The sequence below is a fragment of the Aedes albopictus genome, chromosome 2 (assembly GCF_035046485.1).
Source record: "Aedes albopictus strain Foshan chromosome 2, AalbF5, whole genome shotgun sequence".
NCBI classification, from domain to species: Eukaryota; Metazoa; Arthropoda; class Insecta; order Diptera; family Culicidae; genus Aedes; species Aedes albopictus.
Genome location: NC_085137.1, coordinates 350,643,244 through 350,666,663, shown reverse-complemented (window position 1 = coordinate 350,666,663; position 23,420 = coordinate 350,643,244). Strand labels below are relative to the sequence as shown.

The window sequence follows — 23,420 nt, the reverse complement described above, 5'->3', positions numbered from 1 at the left end:
TGTGAATCCGATTATGGAACTTCGTATCATTTGATATGTAACTGTCCAGTTTTCGCGCAACTGCGTTTCCGAGTATTCGGTAAACACTTATTAAGTGAAACTGACTTCAGAAACCTGAATCTTCAGGATATTCTGTTGTTCTTAACCCGCTGTGGTAAAGAGCTATAGACTCTCTTTCGCTTTATGCGTTATTATAGTGCCCTTTTCAGGGCGCTGTTTGAACCCATTGTGGTACGCTTGTGCGTTAGTACCCTCTTCCAGGGTATTTTCCTATTTCCCTACCTGTCCCTATCCCCATCCAAATCCTTTTTCCTTCCTTTTCCCTCAGGTAGATGATGAAATAGGCTGTTATTTTGGCGATGGCACAAATGTCCCAAATGGAGGATAACGTGCCTCTGGAGCCGGCCTTCTGATACCTGATACCAGAAGAAATCCCTGAAGGAATGTCGGCAAGAATTCCTAGAGTGATTCCGGAACTCCTGTATGGATTCTGGAAGGGTTTCCCGGAAAGAACTTCTGAAGGAATCTTAGTTAGATTCCTTTAGGGGATGTCAGTAGAAGGATTCTTAGGAAGAATTCCTGTGGTAATCTCAAAAAGTATTCCTAAATAAATCCCGGAAAACATTCCTGGAGGAATCTTACAAGCAAGTCATAAATTAGCACACTTCTCAGCAGCGCGAGCCACACATTTCAATTTCACATTTGTTTCCGGGTAATTCTGGCCGCGTTTCATGAGATTTCCTGGAATTTCAGTATCGTTTCAGAGGTTTTTAGGTTGTTTTCAGGGGGTGTCAACCCTTAAGTGGTTTCCAAAGCGTTTTAACGCATTTCCATTGGCGTAGCTAGGATTTTTTTTTCTAGAGAGGGCTCAGGAGGGCCTGACTTGAGATGACTTTTAAGCGGCATGGGCGCCAGATATTTGAACATGCAAATCGGCATTGCAGTTTTGAGGAATCAAAATGAATGTTTTAGATTTGTTCCTAGTTTATTAAACTATATGAGTATGAACAATTCCTCCAGGAATTTTACCATAGCTTACTGGAGTGGTTCCATCATGGATTCCTCCAGAGATTCTTTCAAGAATTCATCAAGGCATTTCACCAGACATTTTTTCAGGGATTTGCCCTGGGATATCTTTAGAGGTTCCTCAAAGTGCTTGTTACCGTGCTGTTTTCAAGGTTTCTTTCAGGAATTTCTCCAGAGATTTAAGGCATTTTTGCAGGTATTCCTTCAGAGATTTCTTCAGGGATTTCTCCATATATTGTTTCCAAAATTTCGTTAGAGATTGCTCCAATAATTCCATCTTCAATTCGAAAAATTTCTGCAGGAATGAATCCATAAATTGTTTCTGAAAATTTTACTAGAGGTTATTGAAAAATTGTGTACAAAAAATTCTTTAGAAGTCCATCAAAGTATTCCTTCAATTATTCGTCCAGAATTTACTGCAGACATGGATTCAGATTTTTATCCAGGAATTCCTACAGAAATTCTTTCAGGAATTCGCTAAGAAAGCTCTCCTGATATTCATTAAGGAATTCCTCATGGGATTGCTTCCAGGATTCCTCATGGGGTTTCTTCAGGAATTCCTCTAAGAATTACTCCAGGAATTCATTCTGTGTTTCTTTCAGGAACAACTTTCGGAATTATTTCAAAAATGTCTCCCAGAACTCTTCTTGGGATTCCTACAGGAATTCCTCCTGAAATACATTCAATAACTCCTCCAGGAATCCGAGATGAACTAGCCTAGGGCTAAAAATCTCGTTAATACAGAAAAAAATCCTCCAGGAATTAATCCAACACTTCCTTCAGGGATTGTTTAGAGATTCCCTTAGGAATTCCTCTTGGGAGTGATTCCGAGATTCCTCCTGGGGTTTCTTCAGAAATTTCTTCTTGGATTCCTTTAGATTTCTCCAAGAGTTCTTATACGTACTTCAAGATTTCCTCAGAAATTTCAGCGATTTCTTGAGTATTAGGATTTCCTCAGAAACTTTTCCAGGAATTCACTCAGAAATTGATCTTTTGACTACTTCAGGACTTTTTCCTGGAATTCCTTCGAGAATTCCTCAAGGAATTCTTTCAGAAATTCCCCAGGAAATTCTTCCAGGATTCCTTCAGGAGTTTTGACATTGATTCCTCTAAACATTCCTAAAGGGATTCTTCCAGGATTCCTCGAGGAATTTCTTTAGAGATTTCTCTAGGAATTCGTCCAGAGATTCCTCCACGTATTCCTCTAAAGATTTCTCTAGGAATTTCTCTAGAGATTCCTCAGAAAATTCGTATAGGCATGTCTCCAGGAATTCATCCTAGGGTTCTTCCAGGCATTCCTTCAAGAATTCCTGTACGGAATCCTCTAGGATTTCTTCTAGGAAATCTTTTAGGAATAGCTCCAGACAATCCTACATGAGTTTCTTCAGGGATTTCTATAGATATTTCTCCAGAATTTCCTCCATGATTTCATTCAGGGATCTCTTCAGGAATATCTTTTAGAATTTCAGTAGGAATTACCCCAGGTATTCTTTCAAAAATTCCTCCCGGAATTCATTCAGAAATCCCAATGACAAATTCTCCAGGAAATCCTCAAGGGATTCCTTCAAAAATTTCCCCAGAAATTCCTCCCGGAGATTATCCAAAACATATTCCTACAATTCCTCCTGGAATTCCTACGTGAATTGCTCCTGAAATTCCTGTTGGAATTCCTTCAAGAACTTTTTTCAAAAGTCCTTTAAGTATATTCCTCCAAGGAATTGACCCAATAATCCCTCCAGGAATTCCTTCAGAAATATCTGCAGCAATTCCTCCGGGAATTTCTGCAGGAATTCCTCCAGAACTTTTTCCAGGAATTCCTCTGGGAATTTTTCTCAGGGTTTCCTCAAAGAATTCTTCCAGGCTTTTTTCTCCAGGGATTCCTTCAGAAATTTATCAAGTATTTCTTCAGGCATTCCTTCAGTGATTTTCCAGGAATTCATCCGATGCTTTCTCCAAGAGTTCCTCCAGAAATTCCTCTGGGAATTCCTCTAGAGATACCTCCAAGAATTCATTCACCAGGTATTTTTCTGGAAGTTCCTCCAGGAATTCCTCTAAAAGTTTCTTTAGGGATTTTTTCCAAGAATTCCCTCAGGGATTCTTCCGAAAATTTCTTAAGAAAGTTATCTAAGAATTCCTCCAGGAATTCCTCAAGAGATTTCTCCAGCTTTTCCTACAGTAATTCGTCCAGGAATCCCGTTAGGAATTCTTCCACGAATTCATCTGGGAATCCCTCCATGGATTTCTCTAAGAATACATCTGGAGATTGCTCCAGGAATTCTTCTAGAGGTCCCTCCCAGAATTCCACTACAGATTCCACCAGCAATTCATCTAGGAATTTACGCAAACTACTCAGTAGGTGGCAGTAGTGAGTAAACGTCAAACGGGAACAAAAACGATGCGAGCGCCGTAACCGAGCAATTTGCGAACTACAATATATTTGAACTAATCGTTAAAAAGTGAGAAGTGAGTAGAGTGGGACGTCTGTTTGTCTGTGCCTAAATGGAAACCCTCCAATTATTTCTTCAGAAATTTCTCCAGGGATTCCAACAGGAATATGTCCAGAAGTTTCTCTAGGACTTCCTCCAGAGATTCCTCTAGGAATCGCTTAATGGATTTCTCCTGGAATTCCTCCAGTGGTTTCTCCAAGAATCACTCTGGGGATTTCTCCAAGAATTTGTTCAGAAATTTCTCCAAGTCTTCATCCATAATTTTATCTAGGAATTTCCCCAGCGATTCCTTAAGCATTTTTTTCTGAAATTTTTCCAGGGATTCCTCCCATAATTGCTGAAAGGATGCCTCCAGGTATACTTTCAGAAATTCCTACAGGGTTTTCAAAGAGTATTATTGACGTTTCAATGGGGTTGCGGGAGTGTTTCAGGGGGTGTCAGGGGCGTTTTAAGAGGTTTTAGGGAGTATCATGACGTTTCAAAAGGATTCGGGGGTGATTAAAAAGTTTCCAACGTTTCTGCTGGGTTTCAAAGAGTTTCAGGGAGTCGCAGGGGAATTTACGAATTCGAAAAGGTTTAAGGTGCATTTCAGGGGTTTCCGGGGTATCAGATGGTTTCATGGATTATCAAGATGGGCATTCGGGGCATATCAAGTGGTTTGAGGAACGTTTGAAATAGTTTTGTTTAGGATAGGATAGGATATGAAGTTTGATGAAGTGTTCAAGGGGATTTCAGAGCGATTCAAAAGGTTTCAGGAGCGTTTTAGGGTGGTTTAAGGGTATTTCAGAGCGTTTCAAGATGTTTTAGGGGCGTATCCGGGGGTTTGGAAGGGATTTCATGAAGATATTAGGAATTTATTATTAGATTTAAGGGAATCTTCATGCTGTTTTAAAGCATTTGAATCGGTTTCAAAAGTGCGTCAGGGGGTTCAACGGAGTTTCAAGGGGGTCCCCGAGGGTTTCAGGGTGTTTTAAGAGGTCTTAGGGTGGGTTTACTTCAACACATTTTTTCACATGCTATTTTCAACATTACATTAATGGCCATCTCGTTTACTTTCAGTTTTCTCCAAACCTGAGCCAGAGATCTGCAAGTGATAGTATGTGTGGTGGCTACGATGGCCCCTGCAGTTCCACTGAGCTACTAAAATAATAAACGGTGCAAACCACGACTACGTGACACAAAACCGGAAACTCACACACACGCAACCACGACGGATACAACCTAGAGGTTATCATCATTGTTGAATAGACATTTTATGGAATTTTTAGATAAGTTACACTATTAAGTACGACGTTTATATAGTGTAATTCAGGCGTAGTCTAGATTATTACAAACAACAACAGCAACAAAAAAAAACGAATGCAAAGTGGATACAACAGGACGTCGATGGTTAAGAGCCAGTTGAACGGTAGACCAAACTAATCAAAAACAAACACAAATCTGGTTATGAATCGAATCGATTTAGCTCTTGTTCCCAAAACACTGTAGTATCAGTTGACTGATAGGACAAAAACCCCAAATAAAAGTCTAAAGTTCCATGTTCCATTATAGTGCAGTCTGAGTCTCAGATTCGAAGTTTAATGTGAGCAAATTTAACAAATTGAATCTGCAGTATTCTACCACTAGAACCATTAAATAAGCAATATTCAAACCGTACAGCAACCAGCTCAACCAGTTGTGTGTTAAGTGCAACCATTCCGTTTCGGATTAGAGAATGAAAGAAACAGTCAAACATCATGGAATGAGACAACCGAAAATATTCTTATGATGGAATCATGAAAAATAAGCCCATAAAACGAGAAATAGTACAACGCTCGAACACATTGAAACTGGAACTAAATGAATGAATTGAACAAACAACTCAAACCAGATATTAAAGCAGTTAACTCGGCAGAAGGAACGTTCTTCTTCCACCCAGATTAGTTTGTTAGCTACTTAGCTGAAGTGAAAGAACAAGAAATAGCTAGTCTTCTGTGAGTTGTGTTATCTTATTGCCCTAAAGCCAGCAGTTGATTGAGTTAATACCAGTTTCTATGGCAACATATAGACAAACCATTGAATACGAACGCACTACAATAAATGCTCTCAAAACAAATGTTTCCAAAAGTTGAAAATATAGCGTTTATAACTAGCATTTTCTAACTAGAAATTGGAGGAAATTCTAAAACTAATAACAATAAACTGTCACGCTGATACTACTCATCTTTAAGTTGGTTCAAAGTTACCTTAAATAAATATATTTTTGAAGAAAAATGCATATAAAACATTTTATTTACATTATTCAATGCATTGCTGTTTCATACTGTAGAATTTGCTATTCGGGATATTAAAGAGAAATTCAAAACTGTTGAGAGTGCATATGTCATCATTATGCTTGGAATTTGTTTGACTGTTAATCTTCGTGAGTGTTACGGATAAGTGCGATAGCTATTTGGACGATAACTTAAGGTTTCGTCTGCATGTTTGTCAGGTCTATATAGGAAACCTTGTGAACCTGGTGTATTCTACTTTCAGTAAAAATGACTAACTTGGATGTCATGCCTCGAGCATGTGTGCTTGTCGACAACGCAATCGTTGCTACAGTTATCTCTAAAACTAACCACCAGAGATGTATGTGTCATCACAATTAGTGTATCTGTTGAAAACCTCAACATGAAATACGTCTATTGTTACAAGGATTCCTTCAATAGTTCGACCTAAAATTACTGCAGACATAGATTGCTTCAGATTTTTTCCAGGGATACCCACAGAAATTTTTCCAAGCCTTGAAAGCTCTCTTGGGATTCCCTAAGGAACTCCTCATGGGATTGCTTCCGGGAATCCTTAGGCGGTTTGTTCAGGAATTCCTCCAGCTATTCCTCCAAGAATTCCTTCTCTGATTCTTTCAGAAACAACTCCAGGGATTATTTTAAAATTTCTTCAAGGTCATCCAAGAATTTTTAAGGATTTTCTTTGGAATTCCTCCTGGGAATGCTTCTGAAATTTTCTCCTGGGGTTTCTCCAGAAATTTCTCCAAGGATTCCTTCAAGAACTTTTACAGAGAATCCTCCAGCAGCTCCTCCACGAACTCTTCTTAGGGTTCCTTCACGATTTTTCCAAGAGTTCTTTATGCGATTTCTTCAGTACTTTCTCCTGGGATTTCTTCTGAAACTCCTCCCGGGATTTAATCAAGAATTCCTCCAGAAATTCTTCTAAGGATTCCTCCGGATTACAGGAATTCTCCAGGAATTCCTCTAGGGGGTTTCTTCAGGCATCCTCTAGGGGGTGTCCGGCCATTTGACCGAATGCCGTTTGGCCGAATGCCGTTTAGTCGAATGACGTTTTGCCGAACGCCATTTGACCGAATTCCATCTGGCTGAATGGGTCGCTTGGTCGAATGCCGTTTGGCCGAATCATGGTCAAAAGAATTTAGAAAGGGTTTTTGACATTATAACTGCCAATATGATCAACATATATTTGCTGAGTCAGCTAGTCAGAAATATTTCCTTCTTTTTAGCAAGGGCTATTCTTTCTAGTTTTGACATTCAGGGATTAGGTACTTGGCGTTGGAACTGCCAATATTTGATCAAAGATTTTTCCTTCTTTGAATCATAGGCTGTTCTTTCGAGCTATGCTGAGGCGGGGAACAATGCCATGGTCACTTAAGTTCATAATTCATTTTTCGGCCAAACGGTATTCGGCAAAATGGTATTCGGCCAAATGGAATTCGGCCACATGGCGTTCGGGCAAACGGCATTCGGCCAAATGGCGTTCGGCCAAATGACTCGGAACCGCTCTAGGGAATCCTCCAGGGATTTCCACAGGGATTCCTCCAGATATTCCTCTAGGCATTCCACCAAAAATAATCCAGGCATTCCCTCCAGGAATTCCTCCAGGCATTCCTGCAAGATTTCATCCAGGACTTGAACATGTACTCTTCCACGAATTCCTCTTGGGTTTTCTCCTGAAACTCATCCAGGAATTCCTTCAGGGATTTCTCCAGAATTTCCTTCGGGCATTCCTCCAGGAATTGCATCAGGGATTCCTCCAGGATAGCCTCCAGGAGTTCTTCCAAAGATTCTTACAGAAATTCCTTCAATTATTTCTCTAATGATTCATCCTACAGGAATTCTTCCGGGAATTTATCTAGAGATTTTTCTAGATATTCTTCTAGGCATTCCACCAGGAATTCCTGCAGGCATTCCCTTCAAGAATTCCTCCAGAAATTCCTGCAAATCCTGGGGTTTCTCCTGGAACTCATCCACGAATTGCTTCAAGGATTGCTCCAGATTTTTCCCGGCCATTCCTCCAGAGATTCCTTCAGGAATTGCTTCAGGGATCCCTCCCAAAATTTCTTCAGGGATTTCTGTAGGGATTTCCCCAGAGTTTCCTACAAGAGTTCTTCCGGGGGTTTCCCCGAGAATTCATGCAGAGATTCCACCAGGAACTACTGCAGGCATGTCTCCTGGAAGTCCTCCAGGGATTACTCCATGACGTGCCAGATTATCCCCCAGGGTATCCTCCAGGAATTTCTCCAGGAATTCCTCCAAGAACTCCTGCAGAAATTTTTCCTGAAATTCATCTAGAAATTTCTCAAGAGATTTCATCAGAAATTTCTCCATGATTTCAATCCGAATTCCTCTAAGGATTCTTTTGGAAATTCCTCCAGGAATTCCTACAGTAATTTCTCCAGGAATTTCTCCAAATATTCCTCCAGGAATTCCTTCTGGGTATTTTTTCAGAAATTCCTCCAGAGCTTCCTCTAGGGTTTCCCCCAGGCATTCCTGCAAGAATTTCTTCAAAAATTCCTCTAGGGATACATCCAGGAACTCCTCCAGGGATTGCTCCGGGGTTTCCTCAAGGGATGGCTTCATTAATCTAGTGATTTCTACAGAAAATCAACTTAGAATCTCTTCAAAAATTTATTCGGGGGTTCCTTTGCCCAATTTTAGAAATCCTTCCATTGTCTTTTCCAGGGATACACCCAAAAATTTCCCCAGGCTTACTTGAAGATTTTTTGAATTACTTAAATTAAAGGATACAGGAGCCAGTGAATTCTGCAAGAAGTCATTCAGGAATCCATTCACAATTATCTCCAAGAAATCATCCACGAATTTTTTCAAGAATCCATCCTTGAATTCCTTCAAGAATACCCCCTGCAGCACCCGCAAAAAAATTTCTTCAAAATTTTGTCCTGCGATTCTTTTAGGAACATATCCTGATATGTATTTTTATACTCCAAGAAATGCTTCAATACGTTATCCATTGAATTTTTTCAAGAACTTCTCAAAAAATTCGCCAAGGAGTTTTTCTCAAGGATGTTTTGAGGGTGTTCCTATAGAAATCCCTTCAAGGAATCTTCCAAAAGTTTGTCAAGGGTCTCCATCAGAAACCCCCGGCATATACCTCAAGGATTTTATCCAACGACTGTCTTAAGACTTGTCCTAGAATTCTTTCAGGAATATCACCAGGGATCTTCTTCCGAGTTTTGCGCAGGGATCACTCCAGAAATTTCTCTTCGTGTTTTCCAAGCAGTTGCCTTATTTTTTCCGCGGATTCTTTCAGGATTCTTAAAAATTCACCCAAATAAAACTTTTTCGAAATTCTCCAAGAATTCTTCTCCAACTCCTCCAGACATTTCAGCGATTCGTTCAGGAATTGCTTTAGATGAATTCCAGGATTTTTCCACGATATCCTTCGGAGATCTTCAATAATTTCTTTAGGAATTCCCTTTGAGAATTCTTACAGGGATACCTCGGGGGTTGCCTCCAGTGATAATTTCAAGGCGTCTACGAGAATACCTTCAAGAGTTCTTCCAAGAATCCATCCCGGAATACTTCAATTGACATTTTTATAGAATTATGCTCTGAGATGAGTATATGCAGTATATAAGTATTTTTATTCCGCATTATTCATATGCGAAAATGTTTTTCCGGGGTTCTCCAAGAGATTCATCACGAAATTCCTTAATTGATTTCTATCAGGGTGCATTGGGCGAATTCTCCCGAGTTATCTTATGGGCTTTCGCCAGGGATTCCTTTTGTTATCCCTTCATTGATTCCAGTTTGAATCCCCTCACGAATTTTCCCAGAACTCTTTCTCGGATTATTCCCGGGTCGCTTTCAAGGAATCATCCCAGGATATCTTCATAAATTCCATCTGGATTTCTTCTAAAAATTCTCCCCGGGATTCCTTCCCACAATTCTTCGTCGATTTCTTCTGAGGATCCTTCATTGATTGCATCATGGATCCTTTAACGGATACCTTTGAAGGATCCCTTAACCCTCTTCGTGCATTAGCCAAAGCTCACCACGCTGAAGTAGTACACGCTTAGCGTGCCTGTCTGAGACATAATAACCCTAATGCACGACTGGGGAAAATAATTATCGCGAGATTGTTTCAGGGATTCCGTCATTGATTGTACCAAAAATTCATACAAGGATTTCTTCCGATATATCTCCCTCTCCGTATATCAGGGGTATTTCTTCATTGATATTTCCTGGATTTAATTTTGGCATTACTCCCGAGATTCTTTTAGGAAACTCTCCTGGGTTTCCGTTAGGAATTCCTTCAGAGTTTCCTCCCGATATTTTGTCAAGGATATTTCCTGGATTTATTCAGAGATATCTTCAGGGATTTTCCAGAGTTTTCTTCATCGATTCCTCCAGGATTTCTTCATTAGGTTCTCTCCGAAATTCGTTAGAAACTTCATCTAGAGTTTTTCCAGTAATTCTTTCTGGGATTCCTTGTTAAATTCCTCCATTCAGGCTCTTTTTAATCATATTTTATACGTGAATTTTTACTTTTTTCTTTCAGGGATTTCTCCCAGAATTCTCTCTCGAAATAATCCCGAGATTCTTCCTGAAATTCTATTAAGGTTTTTCCTTGTATTTTTCCCGGGTTTCCTTCATAGGTTCCTTCCGAAGATTCCTTCAGGGGTTCCTCTTAGAATTCCTTCCAGGATTACTTAAGGTCAGAAAAATACCTCAAGTATTGCTCCCGGGATTCCATTATTAATTCTTCACGGAATTTCTTCCGAGATTCTTCCAGGAATTCTTTCCGAAATTATTTTGGGGATTTCTGCCGGGATTTATTAACCTTCCTAATGCATCACATGGAGAGAAGCTCACTGACATAGTGCACGGTATTGGCCAAAAGTGGTTCTAATGCTCAGGGAGTGTTAAGGGATTTTTCTTAGGACCTCTTAAAGAATTCCTTCCAAGATTCCACTACGACTCTTTCAAGGTTCCCTCCCTGGATTCCTTCATGGATAACTCACGGGATTCTTTCCCTGATTCATTCACGGATTTTTCTAGGGTTTGTTTTAAGAATTTCTTCAGGGACATCTCCCAAGATTCTTACTGTTTCATTAAAATTTTCGTGGTTTCCATTGGCATGGCACAGTTTCAACAATAAGCTAACAGCTTTAAACTATCATCTATTGTATACAACAGTCAAACCGATTCCTGCTGTCTATTGCTCAAGCTTCATCGAAGATTTTTTTTTTGTATATTCACAAGATAGTCTTACGTTTCTACATCCAAAAAAAGCTAAGTGGATTGACTCATCGAGATGGACGATACAAGCATACTTTTAAAACATAGACTGATATATTAAAAGTGCAGTAAATAAAAAATAACAATATAAACGAGAAATGAGCACACTTCACTCTGGAATAAAAACCATCATCACAGAATACCAACTTCAGAAGGCTAATGAAATCGAAGGGACGACAATTCGGATCACATAAGTGCACACATTACCCAAAAACGATCGAGTAGAACCGTACGTTTAATAGAAAGGACATGTGAAGTTCGACAAAAATCATGTACATGAGAGAAAACTCAAGCTTACTTGACACTTCAATGCGTATTACGTAATGTCTACTATTACTTGATGATATTGTAAAATTTCGTGAAAATTTCGCGATTCTTCAACAATGTTAAACATTACGAAATGTAAACTGAATTTCTCTTTTGTGTACACAATTGTCTGTTTAATTTCACATGCTTCAGTCTGCGGACGGAACTACAAACGAAAGGACATTGAATCTCAGACATTATGTAAATAGTCGAAATCAGAGCATATAGTAAATGGTAAATGGCAAAAACATTCTGCTGGATTTCTAAACTTCGCTATTTTTGTTGAACATCGTGACCAATCCGTTGAATTGCTTCCTCCCAATGCATTTTGATTGAGTATCGTGCAACATCAAATTCGCTGGTGTATGTAGAATAAAATGTGGCTGTCGACAAATTATTGAATAAAATTTATAGCGAATACTCGTTACGAGAAGCAGTTTAGCACGTAAGGATTTATATACAAAAGAAAAACTAAAGCTAAAAGAGCATGAAAGGCGAAATACAACAAAAAAATAGCTGAGGCATTTATATTTAGGCAAGTAACCAATCTGGATGAAATCGGTTCAAAAAATTAACAAAACAAACAAAAAAGTGCGCACTTTTGCAAGCAAAGTCGATCGCAAAACTCAAAACAAAACAGCTGTGTTACAATACGTGACGTGAGTAAAATGTTCTCATTTGTTGCTATATTACTTTTTGTACGAAGCAATTCGTCTTGAATGCGAGAGCCATTGAAAGCCGAAACTTGTGTAATCGTGACAAATGTTGCGATCGTTTCCACAATAAAGAAACAGAATAAAGAAAAACCGGATTCAGTAGTTTTCTGAGTGTTTATTTAAATTTTCTTGAAGAACTATCCTCGACGGTGGAGTAGTTTAGTCAACTTCTTCAATGGTCGGTCCGGCACCACCGGTTGGCGGAGGGGCTCCAGCTCCGGGCATACCACCGGGCATGCCTCCTGGCATACCACCAGCTCCCTGGTACAGCTTCTGGATGATCGGATTGCACACGGCTTCCAGTTCCTTCTGCTTGTGCTCGAACTCTTCCTTCTCAGCCGTCTGGTTGCCATCCAGCCAAGCAATAGTATCGTTACACTTGTCCATGATGAGCGTCTTGTCCGATTCAGGGATTTTGTCCTTGATGTTGGCATCTTCCATGGTAGATTTCATGTTGAAGCAGTAAGATTCCAGAGAATTCTTGGCGGAAATCTTCTCCCGTTGTTTCTCATCTTCGTTGCGGAACTTCTCCGCTTCATTAACCATGCGATCGATGTCTTCCTTGCTGAGGCGTCCCTTGTCGTTGGTGATGGTAATGCGGTTCTCCTTGTTGGTCGATTTCTCAATGGCAGACACGTTCATGATTCCGTTGGCGTCGATATCGAACGTAACTTCAATCTGCGGGACTCCTCGCGGCGCTGGAGGAATTCCGCTCAGCTCGAACTTGCCCAACAAGTTGTTATCCTTGGTCATAGCACGTTCACCTTCGAAGACCTGGATCAACACACCAGGCTGGTTATCTGAGTACGTAGTGAAGGTCTGGGTTTGCTTAGTTGGGATGGTGGTGTTACGTTTAATCAAGACAGTCATCACACCTCCAGCAGTTTCTATACCAAGAGACAGCGGAGTGACATCCAGAAGCAGCAGATCCTGAACTGCTTCCGACGTATCACCCTGCAAGATGGCAGCCTGCACAGCTGCTCCATAAGCAACAGCTTCATCAGGGTTGATCGACTTATTCAGCTCCTTGCCGTTGAAGAAGTCCTGCAACAGCTTCTGAACCTTCGGGATTCGAGTCGAGCCACCAACCAGAACAATATCATGGATGCTGCCCTTGTCCATCTTGGCATCACGCAGAGCCTTCGCAACCGGTTCCATTGTATCGCGGAACAGATCAGAGTTCAACTCCTCGAAACGGGCTCGGGTAATCGACGTGTAGAAATCGATTCCCTCAAACAGAGAATCGATCTCAATGCTGGCCTGGGTTGAGGCAGACAAAGTACGCTTGGCTCGCTCGCAAGCCGTGCGCAGACGTCTCAGTGCACGCTTGTTGCTCGACAAGTCCTTCTTGTGCTTCCTCTTGAACTCTTCCACGAAATGGCTAACCATTCGGTTGTCGAAATCCTCACCACCCAAATGAGTATCGCCAGCAGTAGACTTCACCTCAAAAATGCCCTCCTCAATAGTCAAAACAGACACATCGAAGGTACCACCACCCAAATCGAAGATCAGAACATTCCTTTCGCCTGCTCCCTTCTTGTCCAAACCGTACGCGATAGCGGCCGCCGTCGGTTCGTTGATGATACGCAGCACGTTCAATCCGGAAATGGCTCCCGCATCCTTGGTAGCCTGACGCTGCGAATCGTTGAAGTACGCCGGTACGGTGATAACAGCGTTGGCAATCTTGATTCCCAGATAGGCTTCGGCAGTTTCCTTCATTTTGACCAGGACCATCGACGAGACTTCCTCGGGAAAGAAGCTCTTCTTCTCGCCCTTGTACTCAACCTGCAGCTTCGGTTTACCGCCATCGCTGATAACCTCGAATGGCCAGTGCTTCATATCCGACTGCACGGTAGGGTCATCGAACTTGCGACCGATCAAGCGTTTGGCATCTGGAAAACGAAATAAATTGTCATAAGTGGATGTGAGTACATTTGTTCAACTATATTTAGTATCACTATATATTCTATAGAATATGCTGCTATGCGTGCCTCAATAAACAGTAAGTAACTTTTTATAAAGTTAGGCTGTTACAAATATTTATTATGCAATTCAGTATCATAATTTATATATTATATAACCCATTTTGGTATCATAATGGCCAATTTTTCCGAACTTGTTCATTATGCAACTGAAATGAGTTGCATAATGTAAAATAGTTGTATAATGTTCATAATGCAACTCATTTGAGTTGCATTATGAACATTATACAACTCAAATGGGTTGCATTATGAAAAAATCATTGCATAAAATTTTGTATGGAACTCGTTGCAAAACTTGATTTTTTCAGCACTCTTAGTATTTATCCAACTCGGCAAGCCTCGTTGGATAAATGTACGACTCGTGCTGAAAAAATCAACTTTTTGCAACTTGTTACATAAATAACTATTTCACTTTTTGTCCCACCACTCTTTGACTGGTCGAGGGGGGCGATAAAACAATAAATCATTTAATCTGAAATAGTTATTTATGTAACGAGTTGCAAAAAGTTGAATTTTTCAGTACGAGTCGTACATTTATCCAACGAGGCTTGCCGAGTTGGATAAATACGAAGAGTGCTGAAAAAATCGAGTTTTACAACGAGTTCCATACAAAATTTTAAGCAATGATTTTTTTCATAATGCAACCTATTTGAGTTGCATAATTTTCATAATGCAACTCAAATGAGTTGCATTATGAACATTATACAACTATTTTTCATTATGCAACTCATTTCAGTTGCATAATGAACCAGTTCGGAAAAAAATAGCCATTATGATACCAAAATGAGTTATATAAAATGTAAATTATGATACTGAATTGCATAAAATATTTTAAAAAATCATCGGATTTGTTAAAAATCTTGCTAAAAGAATCGATATTTTGACAAATATTTTTTTTATTTGCCCTCTCAAAATGCAAAATCCTACCCAAAAAATTTGAAGAGGGAGAGACAAAAAGTGAAAATGAAATTTGTACCCGCTGTATATCCAACTTTCTTTGCCTGCCATTGCATGAATTAGTATATGTATTGTGAGGCAAGCACAATGATACACTATGCCCAGGAAGTCGAGAAAATTTTCCCGACCGGAACGGGAATCGAACCCGCCGTCTCCGGATTGGCGATCCATAGCCTTAACCACTAGGCTAACTGAAGACCGAAATAGTTCTGCTGTTCTATTTTCATCAAAAAAGTGCTGAACAGGCAATTTATGATTGAGTGTGTGGAGATCACTTTTAGTAATATCCGCGAGCTGTAATGGCGGCGGCGGGCACAAATAACCGATTCGAATTTTGACGTTTCTTGGGGATCGCAATCGGTTCGCGCCACAAAACGGTGGGTGAAGGGATATGGAGGAGAATGAAACTGTTTTGACCTTCCCCCAGAAACGTAAAAATCCGAACCGGTTCGATACGCCCGCCGCCGCCATTATCGCTCGCGGAAAAGTGGATATTATTTATCAAACAGTGTTTTCATTACCCATAGAAAAATATTATAACCGGAGGAGTGGAAGGAAGGGGTGATCTGATCCATTCACAAGAAAGGCGGCCGTTTGGAATGTGAAAACTTCAGAGCAATCACTATTTTGAATGCTGCTTACATAGTGCTATCCCAGATCATCTTCCGTCGTCTGTCACCTAAAAAGAATGAATTCGTGGGAAGTCATCAAGCCGGCTTCATCGACGGCTGGTTGACATCCAGATCTTCACCGTACGGCAAATCCTCCAGAAATGTCGTAAATACCAGGTCCCAATGCACCAGTTCATCGACTTCAAAGCGGCATACGTGAGTATCGACCGCACAGAGCAATGGAGAATTATGGACGAAAACTGCTTTGGGAACGTCCATAAATAACGCCACGCTTTGAGGGGGGATGGGGTGGTTCAGCAAAGTGTGACGACCCATACAAAAATTTCAGAGTTCTCATACAAAAACTGTTACATAGGGGGGTTGAAAATGATCGATTTTGGCGTGGCGTAATTTATGGACGTTCTGTTTCCTGGGAAGCTGACTAGACTGATTAACATTCAGGTATCCGACCCCCGACAACCCATTTTCATAAGGCTGGCATTTCCTCATTCGATATTTATGAAGTTGCACTCAATCGATCATGAATTGGTGCTAGTTAATTACAATCATGTGGCCATGTAGTATCTGGAACCATTCCGGAGATATTCCGTATTGTACTGTGGTCAGGGAGTGGGGGAGAGGTCTGTTTTGCCAAATGGCTACAAGTGATTGTTTCGTGTGTTATTGTGGTTGATAGGCCACCGCGGAACCTGTTCAAGGTGTTCTGGAGTATCAGTTGATACATACTTAAGTGAATTTTTTCTGCCCCATTCGTTCGAAATCATAAAGATGGATACGTCGCTCGGTATGTTTTGGTTGCAAACGAGAAATGTCCCCAATGACACACACCCCCGTAGAACCTGTGCTACATGTTCCGGGGTGGCCATATTGGCGGATACATACTTCAGTCTATAGTTTCTGACTAAGTCATTCGAAATCATGAAGATTGATATGTCGCTTGGCATTTTAGGTTGAAAACCAGAAGTGTCCCAAATGAGGCCCGCGGAACCTGTCACGGGGATCCGCATGGACCAGCTTATTCAAGTCTGGTTATCGCAGTTGTGTGTCACTGTTCGCAACAAAAATTTCGCTGAAAATCGATTGTTCAAACACAATAACACACGAAATAATCACTTTTAGTCATTTTGGCAACCCCCTGACCCCAGCACAATCCTAAATATCGCCGGAATGGCTCCGAATATTGCATAGCACCATTGAGTGTAATAAACAAGTCCCAATTTATGATCAAATGAGGGCAACTTTAAAAAATCGGATGAAAATTGACGAAATGCCAGCATTTTGAAAATGAGTTGTCGTGTTATAGGCGTAGAAGAAAAACGACCCCAAAATTCAAATATGTAGATGAAACAAAAAATCACCTCAAAGGACCTCTCTAAATTTTTAACCATGTTTTCATTATAGTGTCCACTGATTACTGAATGCAACTCCAGCTGCTTTTATTTGCTAATTTGTTAGAAATTGGGTTTTTTTTCCAAGTGGTGTATTTGTACCCAAAATCGAAGATATTTTTGAACAAGTGCTTTTTTCTGATCTATTCAAAAGAAAAGTATATCAGTTTATATTGTTTCGTTTCCCTGTATTTTATGAAACTGCTGATTTCTACGACAAATTTGAGGGTAAACTTCAACGATTAATTAATTTATGTAACTGGACAGGAAATGATCAGAAACATGACCTTCAAGAAACAAAATGTGCTGGAGAATAAAATTTGGTGAATAAATCATTCTTGCTATTATCTTATTCTTTAATGTGTACAAAAACAGTATAAGTAAATTGGCGTTTATGACACTTAAGCGATTATGAATTATACATAGAACATTTATGTAAGTTGTAGCTTTTATCAAGTTTGTCATCTTCACCGGTCTGGTCCGGTCGATTCAGGAACTTTACGTTATAGGAGTTTCCTACGCTTCTTTGGGCATAAAGGGTGAGTCGTTAATTATTGTGCCACCCTTCCTTCAACTGATTCGCAAATTGTCTACAGTTAACGGATTGAAACCAAATTTTTACAGTAGTTAAGTATATGTATGTATTTCGACTTTTTGGTATAGGTTCAAATTTAGGATGCGTTTTAGTGAAATTCACGACATTTTCAATTAACGCCCTCCATGTGGACATGTTCAGGCTCCACTTGAAACAAATAATTGAAGCTCTCTGGTTTGTTTATGTGCATCGTGCCTAGATTTCACCCAGCTCCAAGCTTATGTTTCACTGACAACCGTTCCTGAAGCCTATTGACGAACATTAAGATGATCCGATAATGTATTACACAGCGCAACATTTTTTTGTCTCAAGAGCAAACTTATGTGTTTCCGAAGGATTTTGGGCCGCTGAATCCGAATCCGGGCTCAGATTTGCTCTAACACGTCACAATTTTGAGCTATACCTCAATTTATAAGGCAAAATATGCGATTTTGGGCTTTTTTGACTGCAAGCCATTAAGCAAGGAAATATTTTTTTTAAGCAATCAAAAGGTTAATTGGTCAATTTACATCTAAATTAACGACTCATCCAAAATATTACATTTTACCTAATCAAATTTGATAGATTTAAGCTTTTCATGTTAGTATGAAAACTTGCATGCAACTTTTGGAGGATGACTTGTATGGGAAATATCGTACCTAATATAAATCGCTTAAAATTATCAAATTCGATTTGGTAAAACGAAATATTTTGCATGAGTCGTTAATTTAGATGTTAATTGACCAATTAACCTTTTGATTGCTTAAAAAAATATTTCCTTGCTGAATGGCATGCAGCCAAAAAAGCCCAAAATCGCATATTTTGCCCTATAAATTGAGGTATAGCTCAAAATTGTGACGTGTTAGAGCAAATCTGAGCCCGGATTCGGATTCAGCGGCCCAAAATCCTTCGGAGACACATAAGTTTGCTCTTGAGACAGACAAAAAGTTATTTTTTGTTACGCTGTGTTATCATTAATTGTTCCAAGGCGCGATACCATGATTTTTGATTTTAGCATGTGATTGTACAACATCTTTTTTGTAACTGTTAACTAAATTTATTCTATATCGACCAAAATCTCACTGATAACTTCTCAATTCATTATATGTAAACAATAGACTATAAGGAGAAACTGTGCAAAATTTGGTTGATTTTGGTGAAGTAGGAAAAAAGTTACGTTGGTTTGAAAATGGCACAATAATTATCGACTCACCCTTTAGAGTATGTTCGTGCCTAAAACACGATATCCACAGGCAAAATAGTCATTGGCAAAAGTAGCTCTCATTTCCCAAGCAACACACATGTCATATAAGAGTTACGGCAGCGCAAATTGTTGATTGTATATAAGTAAATTTTACGTTAGATTAACATTATGTTAGAATAACGTCAAAATAACTTCTATACAACCAAAATTTACTCCGCCGTAACTGTGGAAATGCTTAAAGAATACTATGCTGACGAGTAGATTTTACCCCAGAAAAAACGAACATTTGGATTAACTCTTTGGGTACGTGAAATATTTTTTCCAAAAATCTGCAGACAAATCCTCGTAGATATTTTCCAGAATATCGGAAAATGATGATTTGCGAGTGCATCGTTTTTTCATGGACGGGTCTTTTAAAGGTGATTTTTTTAATGTTGAAGTAACGTGATTGAAAATTCCACAATATGTGGACTCATTGCTAAAAAAATGAAAATAAAAGGGGGATTTTTTTTTTCAATATTTCGAAGTGCCCGAAAGCACGTGTTATTTTCAGAAAACGTTAATCAAGTAGGGTAATTTTTCGATTGTTGCACGGCTAAAAATTCGCCAATTGTTGCACACCTTATAAGAATAACATAGAGTGTGCAACAACAGGCAAGTTTTTAGCCGTGTAACAATTGGAAAATTACCCTATAAGTAAATATATTTTTAAAGTCATCCTGTGAAAAAAATTGAAAAAAATGTCTACAGTACATGAATTTAGCATAAATATAAAAAAGGGATTGGGGCAATGATGACACAAATGCCCCAAATGGAGGATAACGTGCCTCTGGAGCCGGCCTTCTGGATATAAAAACTCATTTGAATGTATGAACTCATTACAGATATCAATGAATATACTTAAAAAAAATTGAAACATATTTGTTTGTTAGGAAAAACATTATTTTCTCGCTATGCGCAGCTGTGCTTATAATTTCTGGAACAGTCCATACTCCGTAGAGTGGTTGTCGAAACGTTTTATATATGTGTTCGTTTCAGTCGGAAATTCCAGAAGATATTAAAAAAAAATCACAATGTTAGATTTTTTTTTAATTTTGAATAATTTTTGAAATTTTAGGGGTATGATTTTACTTAGTCGAGTTTCGACATATTCAAATCAAACTCCAGACCTATTGGTGATTTGATGTTGCATGAAGAAGAAGAAGAAGAAGAAAAGCGATGATGTTTTGAAAAATCCCTATCCCTATAACACAGGGGAAGATTTTAAAATGCCTCTATAAAATCTAGAACAAAATCTAATTAAAAACGATTTGATGTACGGTGTTAGACTTTGGACGGACTACAAATTAAGTAACTTATCAAGAAAAAAATGTTAGTTTTAAATTTATACGTTCAATATGTAATCCGCCCATATAGCCGAGGCGGTAAACGCACGGGTATTCAGCATGACCATGCTGAGGGTGACGGGTTCGATTCCCGGTCGGTCCAGGATCTTTTCGTAAAGAAAATTTCCTTGACTTCCTTGGGCATAGAGTATCTTCGTGCCTGCCACACGATATACGCATGCAAAATGGTCATTGGCAGAGGAAGCTCTCAGTTAATAACTGTGGAAGTGCTCATAGAACACTAAGCTGAGAAGCAGGCTTTGTCCCAATGAGGACGTTTTTCTAGTCAGGAGCAACTAGAAAAGGTGAAATTTAGATCTGGGTCGAACAAAAGTTGATTTTTTGTTGGATCGTGTTGTTTTTCTATATTTAGAAATACACTCCCGGTCAAAAGTTTGGGGTCACCCCCTCAAAAACATGTCTTTTTTTCGGCCCACATCTCCGCCAATTGGCGTTCGATTTCAAAACCATAGGCCGCATTCAAAAGATAATAAATCAAAGTAACTTTAAACATGATTTATGTAAAACTTTTACAACAAAATTGCCCAAAATTGCCAAATTCTCCAAAAATGAATATAAACTTACGGCGGTGTCGCTGGAAATTGGGTTGACCAAAGTTTTGACGAGAGCGGTAATGTAACCTATTTTCTATAAGCTTTCAACTGCTCTTTACCGAAGTTGGTTAAAAAATCTAGGAAAAAAGTTATTAAGTAACTTGATTTCATCGGCCAAAACTTTCGGGTCACCCCTCAGTACGATGTGTTGGGGTCACATTCGTAAAACATGGATTTGCTGATATCTTTGTCATCTTTCATTCATTCGAAGTCTCTTTAATAAAGACAAATCAATCAATCAATCTTTCATTCAATTATAATTCTTCTTGGCTTATTTGACATCATAAATAGAAAGATAATGCGATCCACTCCTTTTCGAAGGAGTGTTCAGTATTTTCTAGGTACAGTCGAGTCTCCTATTAAACGCTGCCACCCACTTTACGCCCACCGCAATTTCTCAGCTGTCTTGCATCCAATCCATCTGAATTTTTCAACGCAGTTAGTGCTTACTATAGGCTTAGTACATACAAAATATGAGCTCAATTGGGTAGAAGACAACCTGGAAAACGCGGTGGGCGTAAAGTGGGTGGCAACGTCTAATAGGAGACCCGACTGTATATTTCTTGACATTGTTAAGTTTCCAATCCATACGATATACGAATACAAAAATGATCATTGACAAAAAAAAATAAATCAGGTAATAACTGCGAAAATGCAAAGTACGCTAAGCTTAAAGCTTAATTGAGGTATCACCTTAGAAAGACAAGGTGGAACTAACCACACAATTCAAGGCCATAATTATAAAACCTGTACGAACCAATCAAACTATGTATTAAATCGATGACATCTTTCGATTACAACTAATCATAACCAAACAAGCAATACCGCTCTATACTCACCGAAAATGGTGTTGTTTGGATTCATGGCCACCTGATTCTTGGCGGCATCGCCGATCAAACGCTCGCTATCGGTGAAGGCCACATAGGACGGCGTGGTACGGTTGCCCTGATCGTTGGCAATGATGTCCACCTTGCCATGCTGGAACACTCCCACGCAGGAGTACGTGGTGCCCAGATCGATACCGACGGCTGGAGTCTTGGACATGGTTCAAATTTCTAAAATAAAACCAAAAAAAAGTCCAACCGCTAATCAGTCACCATCGCATCGCAGTCGTGTTGTCTTATTTATAGCGCTTGGCAATCACATTGGATGCATATTTTTAGATCACGTGCTCAGCTGCGGAAAACCCTAGAACCGTTTTCACGCAACAAATGTTACGGTTGAAAGTTGATTGAAACGTTCGTTTTCCTGCACCAGTATCCGGCAACTGGAATCACTTTTTACCTTTTCAACTGTATCCGTTCACAATCCTGTTTCACCACTAATAAATTCACGTGGAATCCTCCAATGGATCAAACAAAAAAATGGCAATTGAAATTCGCTCTTTGAAAGGTGTGTCTTTTTCAAACAAGCGATCTGATCTGTTCAACGTTTCTCTACGAACTAAACCACGAATTCGGTGGTATTCGAGCTTAAAATAGGCCATGAAAGCATTATGTCAAGTCAAGATGCGGGAAATAAATCGTCATTCGCTAACGCTCGCCGCTGCTGTCTAGAATGTTCATTCTGTGTTTGTCTGGTACGAAAAGGTGTGATCGGCCTGGCGCTAGAATTAGTCATTCACAACCACGCGACATTGTGTTGCATGAAGCGCATGGATTTTGTTAGCGGATCTTGAAGAATGGTAACCAAGCGTCTCCATTTGGATGGGAAGGCCACGATCAGCGAACCAAATGGTGACGCGTGGTTGCTCATAATGACGATTATTGTTCATTAGACAGTTGGTGCGAAATTAACTTCCTATCTACACTGTAACCAGCCGTACCTATCTACTAACGTGGTTGAAAGCGCTTGTTGTTTTATTATTATTATTATTATAGAGTTTTGGCACTTCTCAGCAAAAATTGCTGGAAAATTTCACCTACCCCGGGCAATCGGGTTGCCAAAGGGGATTAGGCTCTGTGGATCTCATTAGCCGGTGTTATGCTTATCCTAATGGGTCTGTTTCGGATTTCAGTTGTGGTGATTCAGGAACGGCCTAACTGTACTACAGGTTCCAAGAATCACCGCTTTCAGGATGGTGTTCAGGTCCTTCTTCAGTTCCAGCTCGTCTAGGGACCTTAGGAGAGATTTAGGGACAACTCCGGTTGCCGAGAGGACAACCGGAACTATACGGACATCCTCCAAGTGCCACATCTGCTTCAACTCCTCCGCTAAATCGTGGTACTTGGTTATCTTGCCGGAGAAACCACAATGTCGGGCCGGTTGGCACGAATGAGGACGTCCGTAATGATCTCGCGATCCCAGTACAGCTTTATGCAACTATTTTCCAGAACCGGGTCCGGCTGGTACTTGTAGTAGGGTACAAATCTGTCGACCAAGTTGTGCTTTAAAGCAAGCCCAAGTAGCACACATGTCCCACTTGAGTCCGTGTGACTCTTATACGACTAAATTTGGTCATACAGGAGTCACACGAACTCATGAGCAACATGTGTGCTACTCGGGAGCTGTTGGCAACTTCGTTGTGACGATCGAGGTAGGCAGATCCAGCTAACACTGAACAGCCTGCAACGACATGCTCGATCGTTTCTCCTACTGAATTGCACTTCCTGCAGCGGTCCTCCACGTCTTCGTGCAATATGTACCGCCGATAG

General features: G+C 39.9%; 2 protein-coding genes across 3 annotated transcripts in view; one reads left to right on the top strand and one right to left on the bottom strand.

The window, feature by feature from the left end:
- LOC109419417 (uncharacterized) overlaps nt 1-5,342 on the top strand; it is a 155,961-nt gene extending 150,619 nt beyond the window's left edge. For both annotated transcript variants that reach the window (XM_029866244.2, XM_029866243.2), the window contains one exon: nt 4,533-5,342. In XM_029866244.2, coding sequence (XP_029722104.1) covers nt 4,533-4,622 — 90 coding nt within the window. In that variant the 3' untranslated portion in view covers nt 4,623-5,342. The remainder of the gene's footprint in view (nt 1-4,532) is intronic.
- A 6,788-nt stretch (nt 5,343-12,130) lies between these two features.
- LOC109430791 (heat shock 70 kDa protein cognate 4) lies at nt 12,131-22,227 on the bottom strand. The gene is made up of 3 exons (XM_019706872.3): nt 22,051-22,227; nt 21,606-21,821; nt 12,131-13,922 (listed from the first exon to the last, which is right to left on the bottom strand). The coding sequence occupies exons 2-3, from the start codon at nt 21,808-21,810 to the stop codon at nt 12,190-12,192; spliced, it is 1,938 nt and encodes a 645-aa protein (XP_019562417.1). The 5' UTR covers nt 21,811-21,821; nt 22,051-22,227; the 3' UTR covers nt 12,131-12,189.
- Between the last annotated feature and the right edge of the window lie 1,193 nt (nt 22,228-23,420).